Source organism: Colletotrichum paranaense (assembly GCF_030867605.1).
Source record: "Colletotrichum paranaense strain IMI 384185 chromosome Unknown Scaffold_14.1, whole genome shotgun sequence".
Taxonomy (NCBI): Eukaryota; Fungi; Ascomycota; class Sordariomycetes; order Glomerellales; family Glomerellaceae; genus Colletotrichum; species Colletotrichum paranaense.
In genome coordinates, this window is record NW_026848972.1 from 1,030,182 (window position 1) to 1,051,915 (window position 21,734).

Consider the following 21,734-nt stretch of genomic DNA (forward strand, 5'->3'; position numbering starts at 1 on the left):
CAGTTGATCTACTGCAGTATACAGGTAGTGGGTCTCATTACTACTTCGAAGAGCTTTGGCTGAATGTATGATGGCCCGGACCTGGGTATGGAATAGTAGAAAAGGGGCGGGCGGGGGATTTTGGGGCTTGGGGTTTGGACGGTCATACGCAATTGACGGGGTTGGTTCGGTTGAATCGGAACTGTAATCTGGTGTAGTAAAGTAATTGGGGCAAGGAGATGATGGCCTGACTATGTAACAGTGTAACTACAGTCAAACTTACTTCGTAGACCTTGGAGAAGAGTGGCATAGAAGCTCATAATGCAGTCATTGAAGGATTTGCGGCGGCTGCGTCAATCTGAGGAGACGGCCCTCTTGTTCGTCTGTTATCACAGGACATAGGAGGTGGATAAGTTCGTCTAGTAACATGATTCATCACCGCTTCTGTTCGAATTGTACGGGGATAAAGCCAAGGCACTTACACAGACAAGTGAGTAATGAGAGGATCAGAGACCTGAAAGTCCTTGGCCAGTTCTATTAAACTCGGCCCTCGTCAGTTTCTGTTCAATCTGTCAAAACCACGTATCTGAGGAACATTCTCACGAGAGTCTTCGGGCCATCCGTAACTTTGGGTAACATGAATGATGCCTCTGCCCACAAGCACAATCTACAAAACCTCAGGCCTAGGTGACCACTCGTCTAGATGGCAAATTTCATTCGGAAAGGCGCTGCCAAATCTCTAGACAAGAAGGGTAGGAACATGTTTAGATAAGTCGAACTACTAACCTTGCTGCTACTTTCAGAATCCCCGATTTGGTTTTCTAGTAGTGCTAATGATGATGAGCCTGGGACATGGAGAGGAGGTCATTTGCATACTAACGCCTAAAGTCACGACTAAATCGGGATGAAAAACCCATCTTTCTCGCCCGTATATCAATACTCGTGAACTCCGAGATGTGAAACCCGCGATCTTTTTTGCTTATCGGCGTTTATTTATAAGCATATAGTATACTCACTTTCTATCACTAGAGATGCTGCCAACAGGAGGGAAATCAGAACACTTTTATCAACATTCTAGGCCGTGAACATTGCTAGATTTTTCTCTGCCTCGTGGAGCTCGTCCGTTTCTACTATTCGTATTCACAGAAGAAAAGCAAGGGGCGTCCTAAACTCATCTTCCTCTTCACTTTGGACCAGTTTTTGGAACCATGGTGTGAACATGAGAGTAAACTATATTGAAAAAGCAAAAGATTTTACAACTTATAACGAAAGGGCTTAGAGTCACGTCGCTCACAAAGATGCCGAGTGGGTTGGGTATATAGAAGTGATTTCTGTACACATTTGCGAGTACTTTGAAGTCGAAACCGCATTCTCAATAAGGCATTCATGATGCTTCATTGCCCAAATGAATTGATTAAATCCGTCTCGAAGTCTTGGAAACCCTCAAAGATCACCCGGAACTCCATATATGGTCTAGTCTCCCAATTCTATACTCAGCCAAACACCCACATGAGCCATCTCACAACCCCTTAAAGCACCCTCTCATCCACCCCATAACCTTCTTCAACAACCGTCTACTACCTTTATTCTCGCTCCCCCCACGAACCACCTCCACCTCGACCTTGCCACGAGTCAACCCGAGACCCCCATCCTCGAAAGCCCAAGCCCGCAAGCGTTGCAAGTCCCACGCGTCCCTCTCCCCGTCCACGACCCTCCCCAGCGCGCCATCATCAAAGGCAATGCCCCTCCAAAGCAGTACCCCCAGGACCTGAGCCCTCTTCGCCCGGCGAATGACCTCCTCGTCACCCACCACGCGTCCGACCTCGTCCCAGAAGAGTGCGCGGAGGGAGGCTGCTTCGGGATAGTACTCGAATCTCGTTGATGTCGTCGTCATCGTCGTAGTCGTAATCGTTGCCGTCGTAGTAGCAGCACTCCCACCAGCAACAAAGTCAACATCGCTACTCCCACCAACGACAACATCCTCCCCCAACACCTCCTCGAGCCCGTACATGCCCACCCCGAACGGCAGCCACTCCAGCTCGGCCCAGTCAATCAACCCAACTAGCCCGCCAGCCCTCTCCTCCCTCCCCCACCCCAGTTTCCGCCTCACCCACGCCTCGCCGCCCTCGTCCTCTGCCTCCTCGCGCGGCGGATGAACCATGATATTATCCGGCACGAGGTCCCCGTGCGTAACAACCCAAGGCAACCTCTCGATACCCCCAAGATCCCTCCTGACATCCCTCACAACGTCCCGAAACTCACAAGGCAACCCCTTTCCCATAATCTCCAACCGCCACGCCAAACTCCCTCCCACGCGCCCTCTGCCGCCCGCACCCCCGTGTCCGCGTCCGTCCCCGAAATCCTCCCGCCTCCCCCTCCACGAATCCGCAAAGACAACAGCCAGATCCGCAACAAGCCTCCTTCTCGACGCTCTCGGGTCCGTCTCCAGACCCGCAGATATCCTCCGGAAGCCCGTCAAGGATACACCGCCGACCCTGTCCAGGAGATACGCACACAACTCCCCGTCCTTCTTCCCCTTTCCGCCACGAGTTGCCGTCGTATCCAGCCCCTCTAACACACCAAGCCCCTCCACACCCGGCACGACCCCATCCCCGAGTACACCCCTAGCCACGACACACATCTCGACATCAACACCGTGCCTCCGAGGTCGAAACTGTACGAGTCTTCCGCCACCACCACTACTGCCGCCGCTCTTCCAACTCGTACCGCTCTCGCTCTGGCTCTGACTCTCGACGCTCCCCCCTCCGCCGGCCTCAACACCGCTATCCCGCCGCCGTCTCGCCGCTCCACCGGGAAGCGGCCTCAGGAGCAGCGTATAAGAGCAGTACCCCTGAAACGGCGCCCTCTCGACCTCGCACCCGGGGAACATTGCCTGCGCGAACTCGTGCGCTGCCGTGATGGCGGAGGGATGGAGTCGATTCCTCGCCAGGAACGCCGCGACTTTGTCGTCGTCGTCTCTGGTCTCGGTGTCCTTGGTCTCGATGTCTTTGCCGTCGGTGGTACCTTGTCCATCCGCGATCTGGGCCACTGACTCCGGAACCGGGTTGATCTCTGCCGCATCGCATAGAATCGACGGTATCATCGAAGTAAACCCTCCATGGCCTTGTCTCGAAGCTTTCGCGACGGCGAGATTGTCGTCATCTCTGCGGGGTCGGGTATCAATCGACATTATTAAGGTAGATTATCTCTTCTTCTTTTTATCGGGGTTTCTTTCAAGGCGGTTTCCAGATTGCCATTATACAATAAACATTACAATTAACACTCATGAGAAACCCGTGGGAAGAGTTGATGGATGGAAGCAGCGTTTATCAAATCTCTATCTCTCACCTGAGTGAAGTGAGCTGAGCTGAGTAGATAGTGCGTGTGGGGGAAAATGGGGTCCCAATCGAGTTCACATGACGGCACCATCAGCAGGTTTTCCCGCCTGCGTTTTCTCGGTCAGCGCTCGCGCATGTCGTTTTTCTGCAGCAGATGGCTTTTCGGGGAAAGGGCAGCATGAATGGGGGGGGGGGGGGATGAACAACTCCGACCACACCCTCTCCGCCCACGGGATGTGCCCGCGTGGGGTGGTGTCTTGCAGATGACTACCCGTCGTCTAGTCCGGGAATAATCATCACACTTGGTCTTGAGGTGAGCACTCCGGAACAGTCAACACTACCTCTCATAAACGAAAACGTATGGGGAACATTGGTTAAGGTCATTTTTTGAATGTTTGTATTATTACCTGACGGTAAATTGAGAAGTGAATGAAGAAAAAAAGAGAAAAAAAGAAACCCAGGGTTTCTAGAGGACAAATGAAGTCTTTTCCCTAGCCCTTTTTGATGAAAACATCCCGTGTTTATGCCCGTTTCCTTTACTCCATGCGAAGGGTATAAATCGATGCGCGAACCCTATGGCCCACGGCATGCATGCTTCTGTTTCGTCGGTGCACTCGGCTCCTCCATCTTACACGCGGCATCATCTTGTCCAGAGTGCGGTGCGTCGGCAAGGAAACTCCTTAGCGGAAAGGGGGGAAGCAGGCGGAAGCGATACCGGCTTTTTGGGACGCCAGCTTTGATTGGCTTCCGCCGGCGCCGCCCTAACCCATGCGGGTTTCCCGACGCCACGATGTGCGGCAGATCGTCCTTTCCTGTCCCGTAGCTCCGTGGCTGTTGGACGGCGTCGACCGCGGCTCCGCCGGTTGATACAACCAGAAGCCTTCCCGATACACCCCAACACCCTCACAGGCTGACACGGCTTTGCCTGCGCCCGGTTTCTATATGATATTCGGCCGTTACTGATATTCGTTACACGCGCAGTATGAAATGCGCAGCTCGCCAATCCATGTGAGCCAGTTTATTTGCGGGCTCTGCGGTCGAGCTCGACCTTGCTGTACCACGCAGCACCAATCATGGTGAGGATCATGCCGGAGCCGTTGAAGAGGTGGACTTCGACGCCAAAGGCGATAATGCCGAGGCCAACCGTCAGGCATTGCTTCAGGTTACCGCAGATGCTCATCGTCAGGGCACCGGCGACCTTGTTCGTCTGGAAAGAGGCAACGTTGAGGGCGAATGCGAGGATTCCGTTACCGAGGAGAGCGATAAGGGTGGCGAGGCTGATGTTACCCTCCACGCGCATGGTGTTGAGGTTTCCGAGCTCGCCGGCGGCGATGGCGCAGGCCAAAGATTGCATAGCCGCAAAGGGCGACATGCGCAGCAGGACCTCCATAGCGGGGAGGGCCAGGGGGCCGGTCATAATGCGGTTGGTAGCGACGGTCTGTTAACATGTTCGTTAGTAACTGTAAAATGCATTGATAGTAGCACTGTAAATGGGACGAAGGTTTGCTGGCCGAGTTTCAGAGGACGCAGAGGGCGGAGATGGCGGACCCAATTGGAGTCGCCGGGACCACTCTCCGCAAACTCGACAAAGCGTTGTATTTCGGATGATGGACGGGAGATGAGCAAACCCAAAATAACGTACCTTGACCGCAGCAAGCACCACGCCCGCAAAGGTGAGCAGGAAGCCCAGGTCGGTGAAAGTGTACTCGCCAATCGTGGTCAGAGCAGCACCAATCATGATGGGAACCAGCGTCAGGTAGGTCATGTTCTCATAAGTGCGACCAAAGACAACGCGGTAGATGAGAACCGTGAACACGGGGACGGTAGTTCGGAGGACCTGGTAGAATGGCACGGAGACCATGGCACTGCGCAGTGAATTAGCATGATTGCTCGTCAAGTTATTCGGGTTCCGCCCCTTCCGGCGGCGGCGGAGGTGCGGGCGGAATGCGCACCATCATGCGGCGCAGCACAGAACAGGCCCAAAGAGGAAGGATTTTGGTTACTTACAGTGACAGGTTAGACACGGCGATGTTGGTGGTGAAAAGCAAGCTGAAGGCGAGGAGAATGAGGTTTTCGCGGCGTCCCAAATGGGACATGGTGAAGTAGCCGCATTGCAGCAAGCAGTAGCAACCCAAACTCGCGCACGTGGCGTGAAGTGAGGTGAGAAGCCACGGGAAGGGGAACTAGAATGAAAGTTAGAGGAAGCTCATCGAAAAGGGTGCTTTTTTCCCCATCATTTCATCGCTGCTCATTCGTTTTCTCAACGATATTGATGAGAATTCGGAGCTCACGCATGCAATGACAGAGGCAATGTACATACCGCTCCGAGAATCAACTTGTTGTAGAGGGTCAAAACCAAGCTGAACATGAAATAGGCGCTCAACCAGCCAAACTTGACCTGAGGTGAGATGGTGTACTCGACGGGGTTGCGGACTCTGTCGGCGTTGGCTTGTTGTTCGGTAGCTGCAGTGCTGTTGGCTTCGAGATCGTAGCTCTCTTCGATTCGCTTCTCATCGCCGTTGAGGAGGCCGTGGCCCTCCTCGCTCCGTCGAGCCTCGTTCTTGAGGTTGCTGGATTCCGCCATTGCTTCCAAAAAGGGTCCGTCGTCGGAACGGTAGGGTGTGGGAAGTGGTGGGTTTTTGGCGTTTGGGTCGTTGTTAGAAAAGAGGTTGAGCCTTTTGGGTTTTCCCCGTTTTCGTCGCAAGGTGTTGGAATCCTCTTTCGTTTATTTGTTTAGAGACCGTGTGTTCGTCCACAAGTTCCCTGTCGCTTAGGGGGGGTTTAAGTCGAGAAAGCTGACGACTGTCCTGGTTTCACGACGTAGATCGGTCCCGAGCGGGCGGGGGGATTTGGGCGGCAAACGGGCGTGCGTCAGGTAGTCGAGCTTAAAAAATATCGGACTAAAAAGCGACGAATGGAGGAACGGCTGCGGACGATGCGGACAAAGTGTAAATAAAAGAGAAAAAAGGGCCAAACGAGAGGCAGAGCGATCGAAGGAGTGTGTGGTTGACAATATGAATGAAGGGAGAAGACTTAAGAGAAAATAGGGACCTGGATAGATGGAGGGAGGTAGATGAGGTGTGAGGTGTGGTAATTGGGGGGGCGGATAGTAGAGACGGGAGGTACAAGGCACAAGGCAAGGGCGTTTGCTCAGTGGAACAGGCTGTAGATGAACCCAAGACTTCGGATCGCGGGCTTTGCGAGGCGTCAGCTAAATCCGATGCAGCAATGTATTCAGAAAGGGTCTGGGAACAGGGGGGCAGGGCAGGATTAAGGTAAGTTTTTAGAAAAGGGAACGACAGGAACCGGAAGGGTTGAAAGGACGTGTGGAGAGAAAAGGAATGGGGGAGTGAAGTGAGTGGTGAGACGGGCACACGGCAAGACAGATAGCCCAGGTGAAGGACGGACGGGAGTGAGGGTGGGAATAGGAGTGGGAAGCACGGTACGGAGACTGACTATCTCAGAGAGAGTGAACACACGGGATTGAGGACAGGCACAGGGTGGAGAGGGGAGGGAGGGATGGATCATGGCAGAGGAGACATGACCCACCGGGGTGGAAGGACAAGAAGAGGAAGCAGAGGATGCCGAGATACTCAAACGGGCATCTTTCTCGCTTCCGCGCTTGGCATCAATGACGTTTCGGCTGGCGGCATTGCTCACTGCCAGTCCTCCTTTTTTCGAGTCCCCTTTTTGTTCATTTGCCGTTACGGTGTACAAGAGAGGAGGTACGGAGTCCAGACTGCCAGACTCTCACTCGGAATACTTTCCAACAATAAACATTAGATGCATCCTCCAATGGTGAGTGAATGAGAATGACATGAGTGAGTAAATGATTGAGCGAATGAGTAAGTGGACTGAGTGAGTGAGCTGGTGATTTACAACCATCTCCCGGCCCCGGCACACGATAAATTACACACGTACCTGGGCTGGTCTGGCTAATCCAAGGGAGCTTCCTCAAACAGTAAGGGTACTTCGAGGCTCGGGGATCAGGAGAGCACATCACATCGAGACAGCAAGAAAAAAAAAAGGAAAAGGCCAGAAACAAGACTTGATCCTCCGCCACTATCCGTACGTAGAGTAGCAGTGCAGGTGCGCAGTAAGGGGTCTCTCAGATCTGTCTGGGTTTCTCCCGAGTCTATTGAATGGAAACGAAACCCGGCATCACGGCTTCTCATCTCATACACTTTAGCTTTATCGCTTTATCGCCCCCCGCCCTTATATGAGAGAGCTTACGACGTGTCTACCATCGTAAAGGGAGCGAAAGCAGGACTCAGCCACGGTCACGGGCGATACGGCATCTTCTGTCACGAGGCGATACTCAATAGTGGACAGAAGGCGTCGTGGACACGCTCACGTACGCAACGCTTTTTCTCACACTTCATACAACAGAACTCAAAAGCCTGAATGTCCAATCCGCCTATCAAACCTAGGCTTGCGCGTTTGGGGATAATTACATCGGCAAAATCTGGCCGGTTCGGCTTGCTCTAGTCTCGATGCGACCCCATCGTTCTCGAACGGCCTCTCGTAGTCGATCGCGCTGTCGCTGTCGTTTTGGTGCTAACGCTGGCGCTGGTGGTGCTGGGCCGCCGCCGGCGTCGTGTGTGTGATGTACATTGTGCGTGAAATCTGCCCGCCCGTTTGAGCTAAACGGCAGCTAGTAGCCGGGCTCTCTCACCAGACTCCAGTGCAGTGTCCTACCTACCGGCCGGCTCACCGTGACGCCGCTTCGTTTTACAGCGTGCTGGCGGCTGCTCTACATAAAGTAGAGCGGATGCCGCCGTGTTTCCCATTCGGGATCCTCTGCTCTCACGGGTTGATTACCTATACAATGGGATGAGTGCGCTCTCACTCACTTTGGATGAGGTGGCGGTGGTGGTTTAGATGGGGGCGACAGGGCTTCGGGGTGCAGTTCTCCATCATCGATCAGTGGCTGCCAGGTCATCATCGTCATCTATCCTCATTTCTAGTCTGGAGACTGGCGGGGGTGGTTGGAGGGTCTCGCGGGTCTGGGAAAGAGTGAAAGTCACTCAACCTGTGGTAGGTACCGTACGGATAGAGCTCTGTGACTGGTGGGCGGGATGAACAAGCCCGACGGGCCAAAGATGCGGTGGGATGTACTTTCGTACAGTGCGGTGGCGGGTGGGATTTTGCGTCCGAAGTTGAGCTTTGTCTTGGGAAGAAAAGAGCGCCCCTCATAACCACCCTTGGCAGCCGCGTAAGCCTGGGGCCCTGATTCATCCTGGTGCGGCCGGACGGCAAGGGAAGGGGGAAGGGGGAACCACAAGAATCCTATGGCCAAGTACCTAGCGAAACGGGGCCAGTTAATAAAGGAGAGGAGCCAGATACAGTGTAATTGCGGGATGAGAGATCGGGGATGTGGTTCAATTGGAGGAAGGGCAGCTATTATCTCTGGCAGACCGGGGGGAGGGTAGGTACCTACTGGAGTAAGGAACTTGGGAGAACATCAACAAGAAGGGGTGGGATGGAAAAGGCAAATACCTGCCACCAGGTTGGCCAATTGCGTGGGATTACGCCCCGCCGGGGTTCGGCGGGATCAATCATGAAGAAACCTGGATAAAGTGGAATGGAAGCATTTTTTTGGAGCACACCTACCTCAGCTGGCGAGCAAGCTCGAGTTAGCTAAGGTGAGTCTGGGGGCATCAGTGATCACTGGCAAAAGCTGGATCAGTCCATCAAGCTCTAGAACACGTTTAATTGCGTTTAGGCGGCGGGTCTTGTTGATGTCTCAAAGTCTGGTTTTTATCTATTTGGGATCACTTGGAGAAATTCCACAGAATGATTGATTCCAGTTGAGCGGCCGCCGCTGCTGCTGCATGATTGGCAGTCCGCATCTTGTCGCGTTGTTATCAATTCTTGATCTAAAAAAGCCTCAGACCCTACGTAACTTACTTAGGTACTCCCGTAAAGCTACCTAAGCTACAAGGCTTGCGCATGCCCGAGCTTTCTAAACAGACTTTGGAGACTGACTCTCCAAGACTCCAGCTGTCGTCCCTTCTTCATATCAAGAAAAAAGCCAAAAACGAAAAAGCAGGCGGAAAAGTGGGGGTAAAGCGACTCCAGTGCTCTGTGTGCTCGGTACGAATACTCAAGTATACGTTCCTAAGCGCGTGGGTAAGAGAGTCATTATCACTGGCCGATCTCATTTAAATGCGGCTCTAGGCAGGGTCCAGCATCCAAGGAGGAAAATCTAGCTTGATGAGATGCGAGCGAGCGAGCCGAAAGGTTGAATACTCCGTAATGATGTAGGGGCTGTCGGAGAAGTCTGAAGAGCAGTAGTTACCGAAGGCAATCTATCTGGATACTGCGTCTTCTGTCTGCGGCTGCTCACAGGTTTCGGCCCATTGATATCATCAGTAAGTACCCTACCGTGTGTTCTGTCATGGGAGGTTTATTTGGCAGGTCTCACTCTAGGTTTAGGTAAGGGACAAGTGTTAGGCAGGGCTCCAGCAGAAAGACGTGCGCGTGGCAGCATGGCGATGCCTGTCTCATGTTTCTCTTACTCTCTTGTCTGTGGCCCTGCAGCTGCTGCACGGAGGGGGAGGAGGAAGCTGCCCAGCACATACTGTGTTCGGATCATTTGAGTTGGCTGATCTGCTGGGCGCAATTTGATTTGCTGCAGTGTGCTGACAAGAAAGAGAAGCCGATGAATCCGAAGTCTGGCGATGCCCAGCCTTTGTTCCTTCTTATTTTGGGTTTGGTTCCCTCCCTTGGCTTTTTTAGGGGAGGGAGGAGCGGAACGGTGGAAGCTCGGTGGAGAGGGTGATGGTTGATGACAGCAAATAAGGGACGGCTACAGAGCCAAGCCGCGCGGTGCTGCAAGCAAACCAAAGGAAAACCGAGCGGGAAGCAGCCTTGACACTTCAAAGACATTGGATGCGACTGGCTGAGGAGAGATGCAGGGCGGGAAATGAGGACCAAGAAGCAAAGCTCAGTAGCAGGTCGTAGGTACACAACTGCGTATGGTCGAGCCAAGCATGGCACCAGCACCAGCTCCAGCACAAGCAGCACGTCGAACCAAGACACTGGGGCTCATGACAGCAATTGCAGCAGAGAACACAGGATTGTGGCTGCGCCGTGGGATTGGAAAAGGGGAACGGACGGGATGCGGTGGAGACAGTGTGACCTCAGGATGGCGGCGGGAACACTTCCAGTTCGATGTAAAAAAGTACGTATCATGGGCCATTATGTCATCTTTCTATTTTCTTCGTTGTGAGGCCACTGACGGAAGGTGCAACTGCGCAGAATCGCAGATTAACATGGCCCCGCTTACCTCAGCACGCAATTCGCATCTTATCTCTTTCCCATTGGAAACCCACAGTTTCGCTTCTTGCGCCAGGTAGATTCACACAATGAAACCATCGTGGAGATACAAATGCCGCTCGCAATTTACAGCCTCTATTTCAGATCATCAACGTCCAGCCAGGACAGAGTAGGTATCCATCCGCGATGCGGCGCACAACGTGCAATGTATAGACCCAGAGAGAAATAAGAGCATAACACGTAAGGTACCGACAATACCTGTTTACGATAGGTACTCCAAGACCCCAAGACTCTCCAAGCACTAAGGGAGCACAACGGACGAATCGACGAGGACGGTGGCGTCTGCAACGGTCGGTAGCCCATCTCAGACAACATGGAAATTCAGCCACTCTGCCGCGGCCTTTCTTGGCGGGAGCGGTGTTACACACTTAGTTACCGTGCTAAAACTGGTCAACTGGCAACGGCTCTTCCGGGACAGCCACAATTGACGGCGGGAGTTACTGTGTAGTGGACAGTGCGCCCTCCCTTTCGCGGCTTGCCCCAAATGCTCAACTCCAGCTCCATGAAAAAGTCGCGAGTCTTTCTGGCAATGGAACATGTTGCTTGCTCCCTGTCGACTGCCGTGCGTAAGGCAAGCGGCGATGCAAGGTAGGAGAATAAAGCAATGCGCCAAGCCAAAGGCCACCAGGGACGAGGGTTGTCTGTCACTCTGTCTGAGTCTGACTCTAACGAAGAGCAGTACGGGGTATTTCCGTGTACGACTTTGGAAAACTTCTGTGCGTATTTGCAGGTAGCACAAACAGCTGCAGACTGCTGAGCTAAGGCAGGCAGTCAGTCAATCAGTCAATCAAGTCCCGCCATGCAGGCTGCAGACAAGACAAGAGGCAGCACGGCTAAGGTCTCAACCGTCATCGATGCGGCACCGATGCGGCGATACCAAGCATCCAAGCCGGACGACACGGCAAGTCTGATATCTTGGGTCATCACCCACCTCACCCACCGAACCACCAACATCAGACCGTCACCGTCAGCCCGGCCCTGAGCTAGCCAATGCCATCCGGCCCTTGTCAGCGCCCCCCCTCCGTGCCTCCCCATGGCTTGATATTCCGATGGTCCCAAGATCCTTGGGTGCCCACGACTGGACCCAGTAGGCTATTTCCTAACACGCGTACTGGCGTACCGACGTACACAGAACAATGACAAGCCTAGCCCATGCCATGCGACACCGCGACGTCCACCGCTAAAGTGTGTGTGAGTGTCTGGGCGGGACGGCAACTTTGAGACGTCTGTGTGCGTGTCCCTCTCCTCGCATCGCTCAGGACGCCAGGGACTCCCTCTGTCTATCAACTCTTCAAAACATGCGTGCCATGAGAAAGGAGATTGATGTGCCGGTCAAACTGATTAACATGTACCCGACCTGATGAACCAAATAGCACCTGGAACTTCCATGGGGAGTGTTGGAAGGCGGACGGTGAGATGACCTCTCCCTCTCCGCCAGTCCCGGCGTCCCGCCCGCTACGCCACGCTGGACATTGCCTCCCCCTAATTGCTATCCGAGGAAGGTACCTCGCATTAGTGCCTTTCCTCGCACCTGCACCGCACCTTCACCAGCGCCTCCCTGCTCCTTCCGCACCTCACATGGGGCTGCGTGGCTGCTTCCCGCTCCGACGCCCTCCTCTCTTAGTGCCGCCCACCCATCCCTTCCTTCCTGCCATGCGCTGAACAAGAGGTACATCGTAAGGTAATCATTTGGGACACCGCCCGCACCGCCGCATCAGCAGCAGCAGCAGCAGCAGCAGCAACAATAACAATCCAATATCCGTACCTGCCCTGACTACCGTTACCTTATGGATACTTTGATACCTGATGTGCAGTGGTCATCAACCACGAAAAAGTACCTTGGTCTTAGCTCAATCTTGGCTCCTCCGAGTCGTCGTCACTCCGGGTCTGTCCTTCCTTCTTCCCTAATCCTCCCTTTTATTCCGTCCTGTATTATTACAATTCTTCTTTTTTGACCTCTTCCTTCCCCCTCGAGACTCCCGCTCGTCCAATCCAATCTTGGGCGAATCATCCCGTGCAGCTGGTCCACTTAGCCAGACCCTGCTTCCAATTTCCTTTCCGCCGCTGCTTCCCCGGACTCGAAAGGACTATCGACGTTCTCGGAGTCTAGTCCACTACCCGTACCTGTCCCAAGGATCCAGAGGTACCTGAACTGGAATTCACCAACTCAAACTTCAGTGCGGCTCAAGTCACAGCCGTATCGGTCGACAGCCTGTGTCTCTCTCCATCTCTCTTCCGCGTTGACACATGACCACCCACACGCCTGTCTTTACCAAGAAGAGCAGCACACCAAGACAAAAGTAGACGATACCGAGACCAAGGGGTTCGACCACGAGGGTGGGAAGAAAAGAGCATTCTCAGCGGCAACGGGCGTCTCCTGTTCCTCTGGTCTGACAGCTCTTGGAAATACTGACTTTGGCACTTGGCCTTGGCAATTCCTGGCCCTCAACCTGAACCCAGGGGAAAAAAACTCCCCGCCCATCTCCATCCGCCATCTGTCACCTAGCATTTCTTGCCACAGTCAACTTCTTCCACTCATTTCTTTCCCTTCTCTTTCTTTTACCCTCCAACCCCTTAACAACGACGACGATCCTGGAGTCCTGGGAGTGTGCATATTCTTCTCTACTTTCCTTCCTTACTCTCGTTACTGCCGGCCCTTAAGTGTTCATTTGGTTCGTTACCGTCTTTCTAATACCCCAAACTGCACTTTCGACCTCTTCTCTCCCTCGTGGATATCGCTTCATCGCCGCCGTCGCAAACCAACATTGCACTGCACTGCACTGCACTAGCCCGCTTGCCCACTTGTCAACCCCCCAAAATCGCCCAACCTGGATCTCAAGCCAATCCGGCAGCTAAATGAAACCCGAGTCGCACCCATGTTGATGGCTCTGAAAGGCCGCAGACTCGTTCTGCTGGCCGCCTTCGTCATCGTTTCGGCGCTTCTCATCTTCTCACAGTCCCTCTACCCGGAGAACCTGAGCTGGGTAAGCTTCTTTCCTTCTTTTTTGTTTCCTGTCGTTACTTCAAACTTCTTGTCGTTTTTTGATCGCCGTCGCAAGTCCCCCGTCTACTGGGGCAGTTTTTCCCCCAGGAGAGGAAGAATGCGCACCCACGTGCCGACTTGAGCTGAAACTTCGACCGAACTCCTCAATGCGGGACTCTGAGACACCCGTTGTAGCTGTTTGCGCTTGACATTTGTACTGACAATAGCCTCCTCCCACAGTCCGATATCTCAGCTTCTCTCCCCACCGGAAGTAAATCCTCCGCGCCATCCACCAAGGGGGCCAAACCCGCCCGCGCAGGTACCGGCCGTTTCCATTTCCTGATCGCCGCCAGCGCCCCGAACTTGCAGTTCTGCCGCGCCCTCGTTTCGTCTACCGCCAACCGCTTCGGCGCGCCAGTCATTGCAGGATGGAACGGCACCGGCGAAAACGATGCTGCCCTGTCCCACTTGGCCAAGATCCGCGTCGTCACCAAGTACCTCGAAGACTTGCCCGAATCCAGCAACGATGATCTCTTCATGATGATTGATGGCTATGACGTCCTTCTCCAGTTTGGCCCCGATGTTTTGATTGAGAGATATTTCAAGGCAGCGGCCAAGGAAGACGAGCGAATCATCCAGCAGCTGGGACCCGAGAGGGCCCAGAGTCTGGCTGGTCCGATGGGCCGACATATCTTCTTCGGCGCGGACAAGGTCTGCTGGCCCGTGGACTGGCGGCGTCCGGCTTGCTGGGCGGTCCCTCCGGTGCCCAACATGGACGGCCACGAGTTCGGCCCTCTCACGAATACTGGCGAGGATATGGCCTTCAACCACCCCCGATGGCTCAACAGCGGCACCATTATTGGTCCCATCAAGGAGGTCCGCGAGATGTTCCGAGCCACTCTAGACCTAATAAACGAAGTGTACGACCCGGAATACGAGTTCAGAGAGAGCGACCAGTTCTACATGAGCGACGTCTGGGGTTTACAGGAGCTTGAGAGAATACAGATGCAAAAGGAGGAAAATCCCGATGCCGCTGTCATGCTGCCTCCGGAAGACGGCTGGGTTCCCGAGTTGGAGCCCGCGTACAGCTACAACTTCCACATCGCCATGGACTATTGGAGTCTGATGTTCCAGACATGGGCTGGCTACGGCGAGTGGGTGAACTGGCGCAAATTTGACCGCCCCCTGTACTCGGTCGAAATCTCACAAAACTATCGCAACAGTTCCACCTTTGTGCCTTGGAGCTTGCATATGCAAGCGGACGGCATGAAATCGCTCAAGCGTATCTTCAACACAACCGAGGACGAAACGATGGGCGCGACAGTGAACGAGCTGATCCGCAAGTCCGAATTCGGCGCCAACATTGTGACCAAGCAGACGTTCCCGCTGCTGCACGTCACCGGAGAGAAGGGAGCCTTGGACGTGTTCTGGCCTCGGATGTGGTTCTTCCCCTACGGCCGCTCCCTGATCCGTTCCGCTATCAACTGGTTCCAGCAGGAGGAACATTATATGCCTGAGCTGATTGACGGCCGAGTGTGGTATCCCGCACACCCGTATCCCAAGGACATTCGGGAGAACGATGGAGGTGCCTGGTCAGACACTGCCAACGACAACGGGACCGTGTATTGGCTGGGATTCGACCAGCTGTGCGCAGAGCACCACGGTATCTTGTTTGGGGAAGATTAAGTAAGGGTTCTCTGTGAAGGCGGAAGGGAGGGTTTTCTCGCGCGTTACTTGGTTTGAGCATATTTGAGCACCTTGGGTTTACGAGGTCTGGAAAATATAGTGCAGGTTCAAAGGGAACCACCTGCACTAGATTCGCAGCATGAGAGCTGCTTGCAGTCAGTACTGGAACAAGAGTATCCGTACTACAACAAAATGAAACGGCCCGGTTTGCATGTTGCGCTGAGCATACTACGATGCAATACCCACCATGTTTTTGTGCCTGATTTTTTTATTTACATATCTTAGCGATATCTGATGTCGTGTTTGAGTACGTAAAGCATAGCGACCAGAAAGCAATAGACAGACCGCCGTCAGAACGACGGGCGGCAAAATTCAAGACATGCCAACTTTGACATTAGCTCAATGTGTTTTGATGGATTATCCGGTGACTGGACGTGTCTAGAACAACAGTCTTGGCAGTCTCGGGCTTGCTCCGACAAGGTGAAGTCAAGTTTGACTCTTCCTCTCCCTGCTTCCGCTGCCGCGCCACTGTTCGGACTTGATGTAGGGCTGGGGATTGAAAAGAACACTATTGAGCGGCAATGTTTCGCAGTAGCTGAAGGAGGGCAGGTAGTTACATGACTATCCCGGGATGATGAGATGGCGCGTTTCTAGTTTTTCGATAATTAAGGGTTTTCCGGGTCTCCTTGCAGGTAGTAGCTGAGGTTCTTTATTTATTTATTCTGGCCTTGTGTCCTTTCCTTCCGAATTTGGATGGTATTGGGGTCAATTTCTTGGCGTGATTGGTTGGAGCCTGGTGTGTTGCGGCTGATGGCGTTGGAAAGTTTCTTCGGTGGCGGCGGTGGTTCGGAGGCTTGCCAAGACGAACCGGGTCGCGGCCAATCCCACCCTTGGGGTATTTGGTCGGATTTGGTAGGTATTACCCTTTGGAGATTGAGACTTTGGCGTCCTTTGAGAATCTAGCTACCTGAGAGGTCTCGTGATGTGACGGGTTTAGGCTGCGATGCATCAAAGGGAGTGGTTAATTGTGAGCCAGGGTTTGTAGTGAGGCTGGATTTGGGATGAGACTCGACCGAGTTAAGCATGAATGTACGCAAAAGAAGGAAAGAAAGATGGGCAGCCAAAAAAAAGGAACTCTCGAGATGCAGACTTAAAAGAGAAAAAAATGAAATTGGTCCAAGTGGACCAGCTTCGACTGCCCAGAGGCGGATTCGAACCGCCGTCAACACGGATCGCTGTATAGAAGAACCACAACGTATCATCCTAACCAACTAGACGATCTGGGCGAGTTGATGAAGGCATTGGAGGGGAGAATTGCCCCAGGTAAGCATCGTGGTGGGTTACGGGTGGGTTTTGCGTGTGATTGTGGGGGCCAGTGGTGGGTAGTTGGGTGCTAGTGGATGTGTTCTACATCGTGAGAAATTCGGCGGCCTTCGTGCGGGAGATTTGGAGGTTAGGGATTTGGGAAGGGAGAGGAAAGAAGTCGGATGTGGATTGGATGAGAGACTAGGTAAGGTTCATTGCTGGAGGGGCAAGTAAGACGGGAGTCATTCGAGATGTTTGGGCTGCAGGGTACAGTCAGACGGGATACGGGTGTGGCGGAGGCTTTTTGGGAGTGGTTGATTACTGAATGTTTTGCGTGAGCACTTGCGCTGGTGCGTATTTTCGTTGATTCGGTTACTCGAAAGACGGAACGTTTTTCCTGTAGAAAACAGAGTGCTTGGTAGAGTTCTCTGGCTGATGTTGTTCAACGCTGGATGGTTCATCCCATCATGACTAGTCGGAATGCCCGCTCCCGCATTTCGTCGGCATAGTCTAATGCGGCTCCAAAGTCTGACCTTGAGGCAGGGTCTCACGACGGGTATTCGCAGTGTGCGCTATTGACGATCACGAGGTTCATGAGGGTTGGTCTAGGACAGCAGGGAGTGGTTCTCAAATCTGAGGTGAGATGCGGGACTGGGTGATCCCGATCGTAGGGCTGGGCTGGTTGGATGGATGGATGGACGGATGTTGATGGGTATGGTCTTACAACTGATGCTTGATGCAGTCATTTTTGGCGGGGTATGCACGGCGGCTTTCCCGTGAAGCTAAGGTTGTGGAAGATTGAGAGTTGCCGAATGGTGAGTGGCAGACGGGTAATGTGGTGCCTTTTAACTTTGATTCTGTCATTATTGTCGTCACTTGTTTAGTCAGTTTAACATAATGCCCATCCCATGACATATGTCTAGTCCGAATTGGTACAGCTGTATTTGTATGTCAGTAAACTACCTAGTAACAATACCAATAAAGTTCCATAACCCGGTTGACATATTTTGTTATGAAACTCCCTGGATCGAGAGCCTCAAAACGGTTGCCTTAGTACCTTTCCCAAGACATCTGCAGTCAATTGGTTCGCCTGCTCGTCGCCTCTGGTGGAAATGAACCTCCCAGTCACCTGCCCCAAGAGGCAAGAGTCCGTCGCTCTCCCCTGTGCCGTCTCGTCCTTGCCAATGCCCAGACGCCTCTCTTCAATGGCTCAGCGAGATGCAGATGTGCGGCACTGCCCGCCTGCTCATTTCCATAAGCTCTTTAGCGATTGAAGAAGCTGACCTATGGCAGGCGACTCAAATGATACTGCAAATTCCTAAAATTGTCCGTTGTGGAGGCTTTGTCATTCAATTGACGACGGATTTGTTCCTCTATTACTACCCTGAGCTCACACTCGTTCCTCTCAGCCATTCTTTGAGAGCAGGTGACTGGTAGTGTCATCGAGGCTGAGCGCCTCCACGGCAAGTGACTCCAAGACTCGTCTTTGTCGTTCAAGTTCTTGAACGGAGATGCCCAATAGATGCCTTTTCTCTTACCGCAACTCTGTGTCACCCATCACAAGAAGCCACCGAAAATTGAGTCCTCATTGATGGGAAGGCGGCCCCCGCCAAGCGAGTCCTGCCCTGTGCAACCACCCACCCCCACGATCCACCCAAATGATGACAAGAACACCACATTTGCGCTTTCCCGCTTACATTGCATAAGTACTAAATACCTTCCCAAGGGTAGGTACACTGCTCAAACACGATGTAAGCCGCAAGGCGACCAATCAAGGCGGCAAGAACCATTCAATGCCGCAAAGGTAGGTATTCGATGCTACAAACTCTTATTCTGGTGCCTGGACTGTTTCTTGCCCCGCCTCTCTTCTGCAATGCTGTGCCCCCGGGCTCTTGCTCAACAAACAGCCACAAGAGTCATCCCTCACCGCAACGCCTGCCTGGTCCTTCCCTATTACCTATTCTGTGCTCCCAATGTCAGACTTCAGCCTCGTTCTTGGCTGTTTTCCCTCCCACCCTTCTCGCGCAAGTGGGCAACTGTGGTGGATGGAAGCGAGCGATGCGAGAGAAGGGCGCGCCTGCGCGCTTCCAGGTTCCTTCCTCTTGCTCTTGTTCATGTCTCTCTCTCTGGAATGCTCGGATCTCACTCGCGAATGCCTCCCGACAGCTCCTCATAGGGTAGCCTTACGGATTCCCTAGCTCCGTTTCCTCATGCCTCTTCTGTGCCTCCCGCATGCCTTGTTCGGTACTTTGCGCTTCCCACAGTTCGCCCCCCCTGTTGTTATAAAGAAGGGAGCATCCGCTTCTGCATCCTGGGAAGGTAAAGATTGCAAGTCTCACGATATCCACTCAACGTTCAAAGAAACCCAGGCTCAACCAAAACACTCGGCAACTGATCCGGAATCCCCCCTTGACTCCCGTTTCTCCCTTCTACTCTGATTTGACGTCCATCCCTCCGTTCACCGCCTCATCTCCATCAGTTCTTCTGCTCCCATCGCCTCTCGTTACCTACACCTAGAACCTACGAGACAACGCCGTCCTCCTCCCTCTTCTTGCTGACAGGTTACTGCTCGCCATGGTCGCCCCAGCCGCTAACATGAGCTACTCTCCAAAGAGACTGATCGTGTGCTGCGACGGCACCTGGATGAATTCGTATGTCACTAAATCGATTTCCTCAGCTTGGTATCACTGATCTTGTTTGCTGACTGGAACCCCATAGAGAGAGTGCATACGTTAAGCCCACGCTCCTCAAGCCCAAGGGGTCGCTGCAGATTCCCTCAAATGTGACTCGCATCTCGAGGTGTTTTCGCCGGAGGTGCAGCGATGGTCGAATGCAAGTCATCGAGTACGAGTCTGGCGTCGGCACGGGCAGCAATACCCTCGACACCCTTACTGGCGGTGCTTTCGGCCTCGGTCTCGGAGAGGTACGTGACTCCTTTCCCATCTGATTAGGGGGGTCGAACAAGTACTAATATACACGATAGCGAGTTCGCAACATTTACAGCTTCCTGTGCGCCAACTACTGCGACGGCGACGAGATCATCCTTGTCGGCTTCTCTCGTGGCGCTTACATTGTTCGTTCCGTCGCTGGCATGATTTCCGACCTGGGACTCTTGACCCGTGAAGGTGTCGAGCACTTTTGGCCCATCTTTAAAGACATGGAGAACTGGAACAACCACCGCTACCGCGACGAGTTCCCCACGATGCCGTTCGACAACAAACCCAAGGGTGAGGGGGCGGCGGAGGTGTACAGGGCCAGGCTAGAAAAGGTAAATCCGACGTTCCCTGTGATGAAGAGTACTAGATGCTGACCTGCATAGCTCGGTATGACCCGTGTCAAACAGAATGAGGGCCAAGGGGATATCATCAAGGTCAAAGCAGTTGGTAAGGAACCCCAACCCTAGTGTAACTCCACAACTGACACCAAAAACAGCCGTCTGGGACACTGTCGGTAGCCTGGGCATCCCTCAAATTGCTTGGTTGAACAAGCTCGGGATCTACGCGTCGAACCGCGAGTTCAGATTCTGGGACACGAGCCTGTCTGACAGAGTCGAACACGCATTCCAGGCTCTGGCTCTCGACGAGACGCGCTATTCCTTCCAGCCAGCTGTCTGGGAACGTCTTAAGGCTAATAGGCATACGACTGATCTTCGACAAGTCTGGTTCCCGGGAAACCACTCAAACTGCGGTGGCGGCTGGAATGATCAGGGAATTTCTAACATCACTCTTGCCTGTAAGTCTACCTCCATGATGTATCTGGTCAATACCTAACATTGCGATCCAGGGATGATGGATCAGCTGGCATCCATTGGTGTCGAGTTTAACCATCTCGCACTCGAACGCTGCGTGCAGCAGTCCAATTCTTTTTACAGGGCCCAAATCAAGGACAAAAGCATCAAGTGGGCAATGGAGCCCGTCTACGGCCAGAACCACCCCCTCCGGCCTTGGGGTCTCGGTTCTATTCAGAAGACCTCGAACCTTCTCTACACCTTGGCCGGAAAGATCATTCGCTCGCCTGGCTTGTACAAACAAGTCAATGCTCATACGGATGCTCGAACCGCTACTTTCCTCACGGACACGAACGAGCGCATCCATTCATCGGTCCGTATCCGCCTGGCTTGCAAGGGCCTGGGGTTGAATGACCTTGGAGAGTGGGACAACCCGGCTATGAAGAAGAATTGGCGGCTTGTGTACTCGAATGCGGCTTATGAAGACCCGGTTCCGCACCATCCAGTCTGGGAACCTAAGTCGGATCAGCAAGAGTGTATGAAGCATCCTGCCGACGCCGACTCTGATGGTCGCTGGGTTTGGGAGTACTGTGGCCCTAAGGAGAATGCTCCTACTAGTCCCAGAGGGAGGACCTTGGTGGAGGAGCCCCTCGGGCCGTACGAGCGTCATCTGTTGAAGTTGACCGGTGGTGACCCCAATGTGTATCAGTATGTGGCATCAAAGGAGGGCACTAAGCGCGCTCTGGAAGCAGAGAGCAGCTAGTGCTAGGTGTTGTAGCATGGTCCGGAGCTGAGATACCCCCTTCCCTCGTAGCATAGCTTTGGAGTTTGGCTGTTTTTCTCAATATGGTACTAGATTAATAGATTTGCATTGTATTCTCTGTCTTATGCTGTCAGTGCGAGCCCTCGCTCCTGACACCACTACAGGGAAATAATGTTCCTACGAGAAATCCACGAGACTCACGTCTCTTCATTGGTCAGTAAGGTGGTCTTATAGAAACATGTCGGACCCTTATTGGATGGCGCTGCCCGCTTCCGACGCCAGCTTCCGATCAGGAAGTCTTGTTGCCTAGGTATCATGCGATGCTGACCAAGCTACGGGAAGTGACCCCTACCCACTCTCAGCCCCCAAGCGGCCGGCGATCCGAAAACGAGCACGAGGTCAAGATGCAAAAGTGGTTCATCCATGGCAAGCATGTTTCCTAATTGGGGAATTTCTTTATCATGGTCGCAGGAACGACAACGACGACTATGTTCACCGCAGCGGCTATCGTCACTCATACAGTATTGAACCCGCTACCTAGTCTGGCTCACTCATTCACTTTGGCTTTTGCCGATCAGAGGTTGTCGGGAGTTTACTTACACGGAGCTTAAT

General features: G+C 53.3%; 8 protein-coding genes across 8 annotated transcripts; 6 read left to right on the forward strand and 2 right to left on the reverse strand.

Moving 5' to 3' along the window:
- Positions 1-1,277: 1,277 nt before the first annotated feature.
- Positions 1,278-3,031, forward strand: CPAR01_14190 (uncharacterized protein; the record flags this gene model as incomplete). The annotated part of the gene is made up of 4 exons (XM_060498441.1): positions 1,278-1,284; positions 1,515-1,780; positions 2,045-2,503; positions 2,564-3,031. 4 exons carry the CDS (start codon positions 1,278-1,280, stop codon positions 3,029-3,031), a joined length of 1,200 nt encoding a protein of 399 aa, XP_060343175.1.
- A 1,304-nt stretch (positions 3,032-4,335) lies between these two features.
- On the reverse strand, positions 4,336-5,901 carry CPAR01_14191 (triose-phosphate transporter; the record flags this gene model as incomplete). Its single annotated transcript, XM_060498442.1, has 4 exons — positions 4,336-4,755; positions 4,960-5,182; positions 5,325-5,500; positions 5,638-5,901. 4 exons carry the CDS (start codon positions 5,899-5,901, stop codon positions 4,336-4,338), a joined length of 1,083 nt encoding a protein of 360 aa, XP_060343176.1.
- Positions 5,902-6,587: 686 nt separating this feature from the next.
- On the reverse strand, positions 6,588-6,845 carry CPAR01_14192 (uncharacterized protein; the record flags this gene model as incomplete). The annotated part of the gene is made up of 1 exon (XM_060498443.1): positions 6,588-6,845. One exon carries the CDS (start codon positions 6,843-6,845, stop codon positions 6,588-6,590), a length of 258 nt encoding a protein of 85 aa, XP_060343177.1.
- A 4,417-nt stretch (positions 6,846-11,262) lies between these two features.
- Positions 11,263-11,640, forward strand: CPAR01_14193 (uncharacterized protein; the record flags this gene model as incomplete). Its single annotated transcript, XM_060498444.1, has 2 exons — positions 11,263-11,374; positions 11,426-11,640. The coding sequence occupies 2 exons, from the start codon at positions 11,263-11,265 to the stop codon at positions 11,638-11,640; spliced, it is 327 nt and encodes a 108-aa protein (XP_060343178.1).
- Positions 11,641-13,534: 1,894 nt separating this feature from the next.
- Positions 13,535-15,327, forward strand: CPAR01_14194 (uncharacterized protein; the record flags this gene model as incomplete). The annotated part of the gene is made up of 2 exons (XM_060498445.1): positions 13,535-13,642; positions 13,837-15,327. The coding sequence occupies 2 exons, from the start codon at positions 13,535-13,537 to the stop codon at positions 15,325-15,327; spliced, it is 1,599 nt and encodes a 532-aa protein (XP_060343179.1).
- A 1,087-nt stretch (positions 15,328-16,414) lies between these two features.
- Positions 16,415-16,570, forward strand: CPAR01_14195 (uncharacterized protein; the record flags this gene model as incomplete). The annotated part of the gene is made up of 1 exon (XM_060498446.1): positions 16,415-16,570. The coding sequence occupies one exon, from the start codon at positions 16,415-16,417 to the stop codon at positions 16,568-16,570; it is 156 nt and encodes a 51-aa protein (XP_060343180.1).
- Positions 16,571-17,850: 1,280 nt separating this feature from the next.
- CPAR01_14196 (uncharacterized protein) lies at positions 17,851-18,069 on the forward strand (the record flags this gene model as incomplete). The annotated part of the gene is made up of 1 exon (XM_060498447.1): positions 17,851-18,069. One exon carries the CDS (start codon positions 17,851-17,853, stop codon positions 18,067-18,069), a length of 219 nt encoding a protein of 72 aa, XP_060343181.1.
- Positions 18,070-19,206: 1,137 nt separating this feature from the next.
- Positions 19,207-21,122, forward strand: CPAR01_14197 (uncharacterized protein; the record flags this gene model as incomplete). The annotated part of the gene is made up of 6 exons (XM_060498448.1): positions 19,207-19,283; positions 19,351-19,555; positions 19,616-19,900; positions 19,952-20,015; positions 20,065-20,364; positions 20,416-21,122. The coding sequence occupies 6 exons, from the start codon at positions 19,207-19,209 to the stop codon at positions 21,120-21,122; spliced, it is 1,638 nt and encodes a 545-aa protein (XP_060343182.1).
- Between the last annotated feature and the right edge of the window lie 612 nt (positions 21,123-21,734).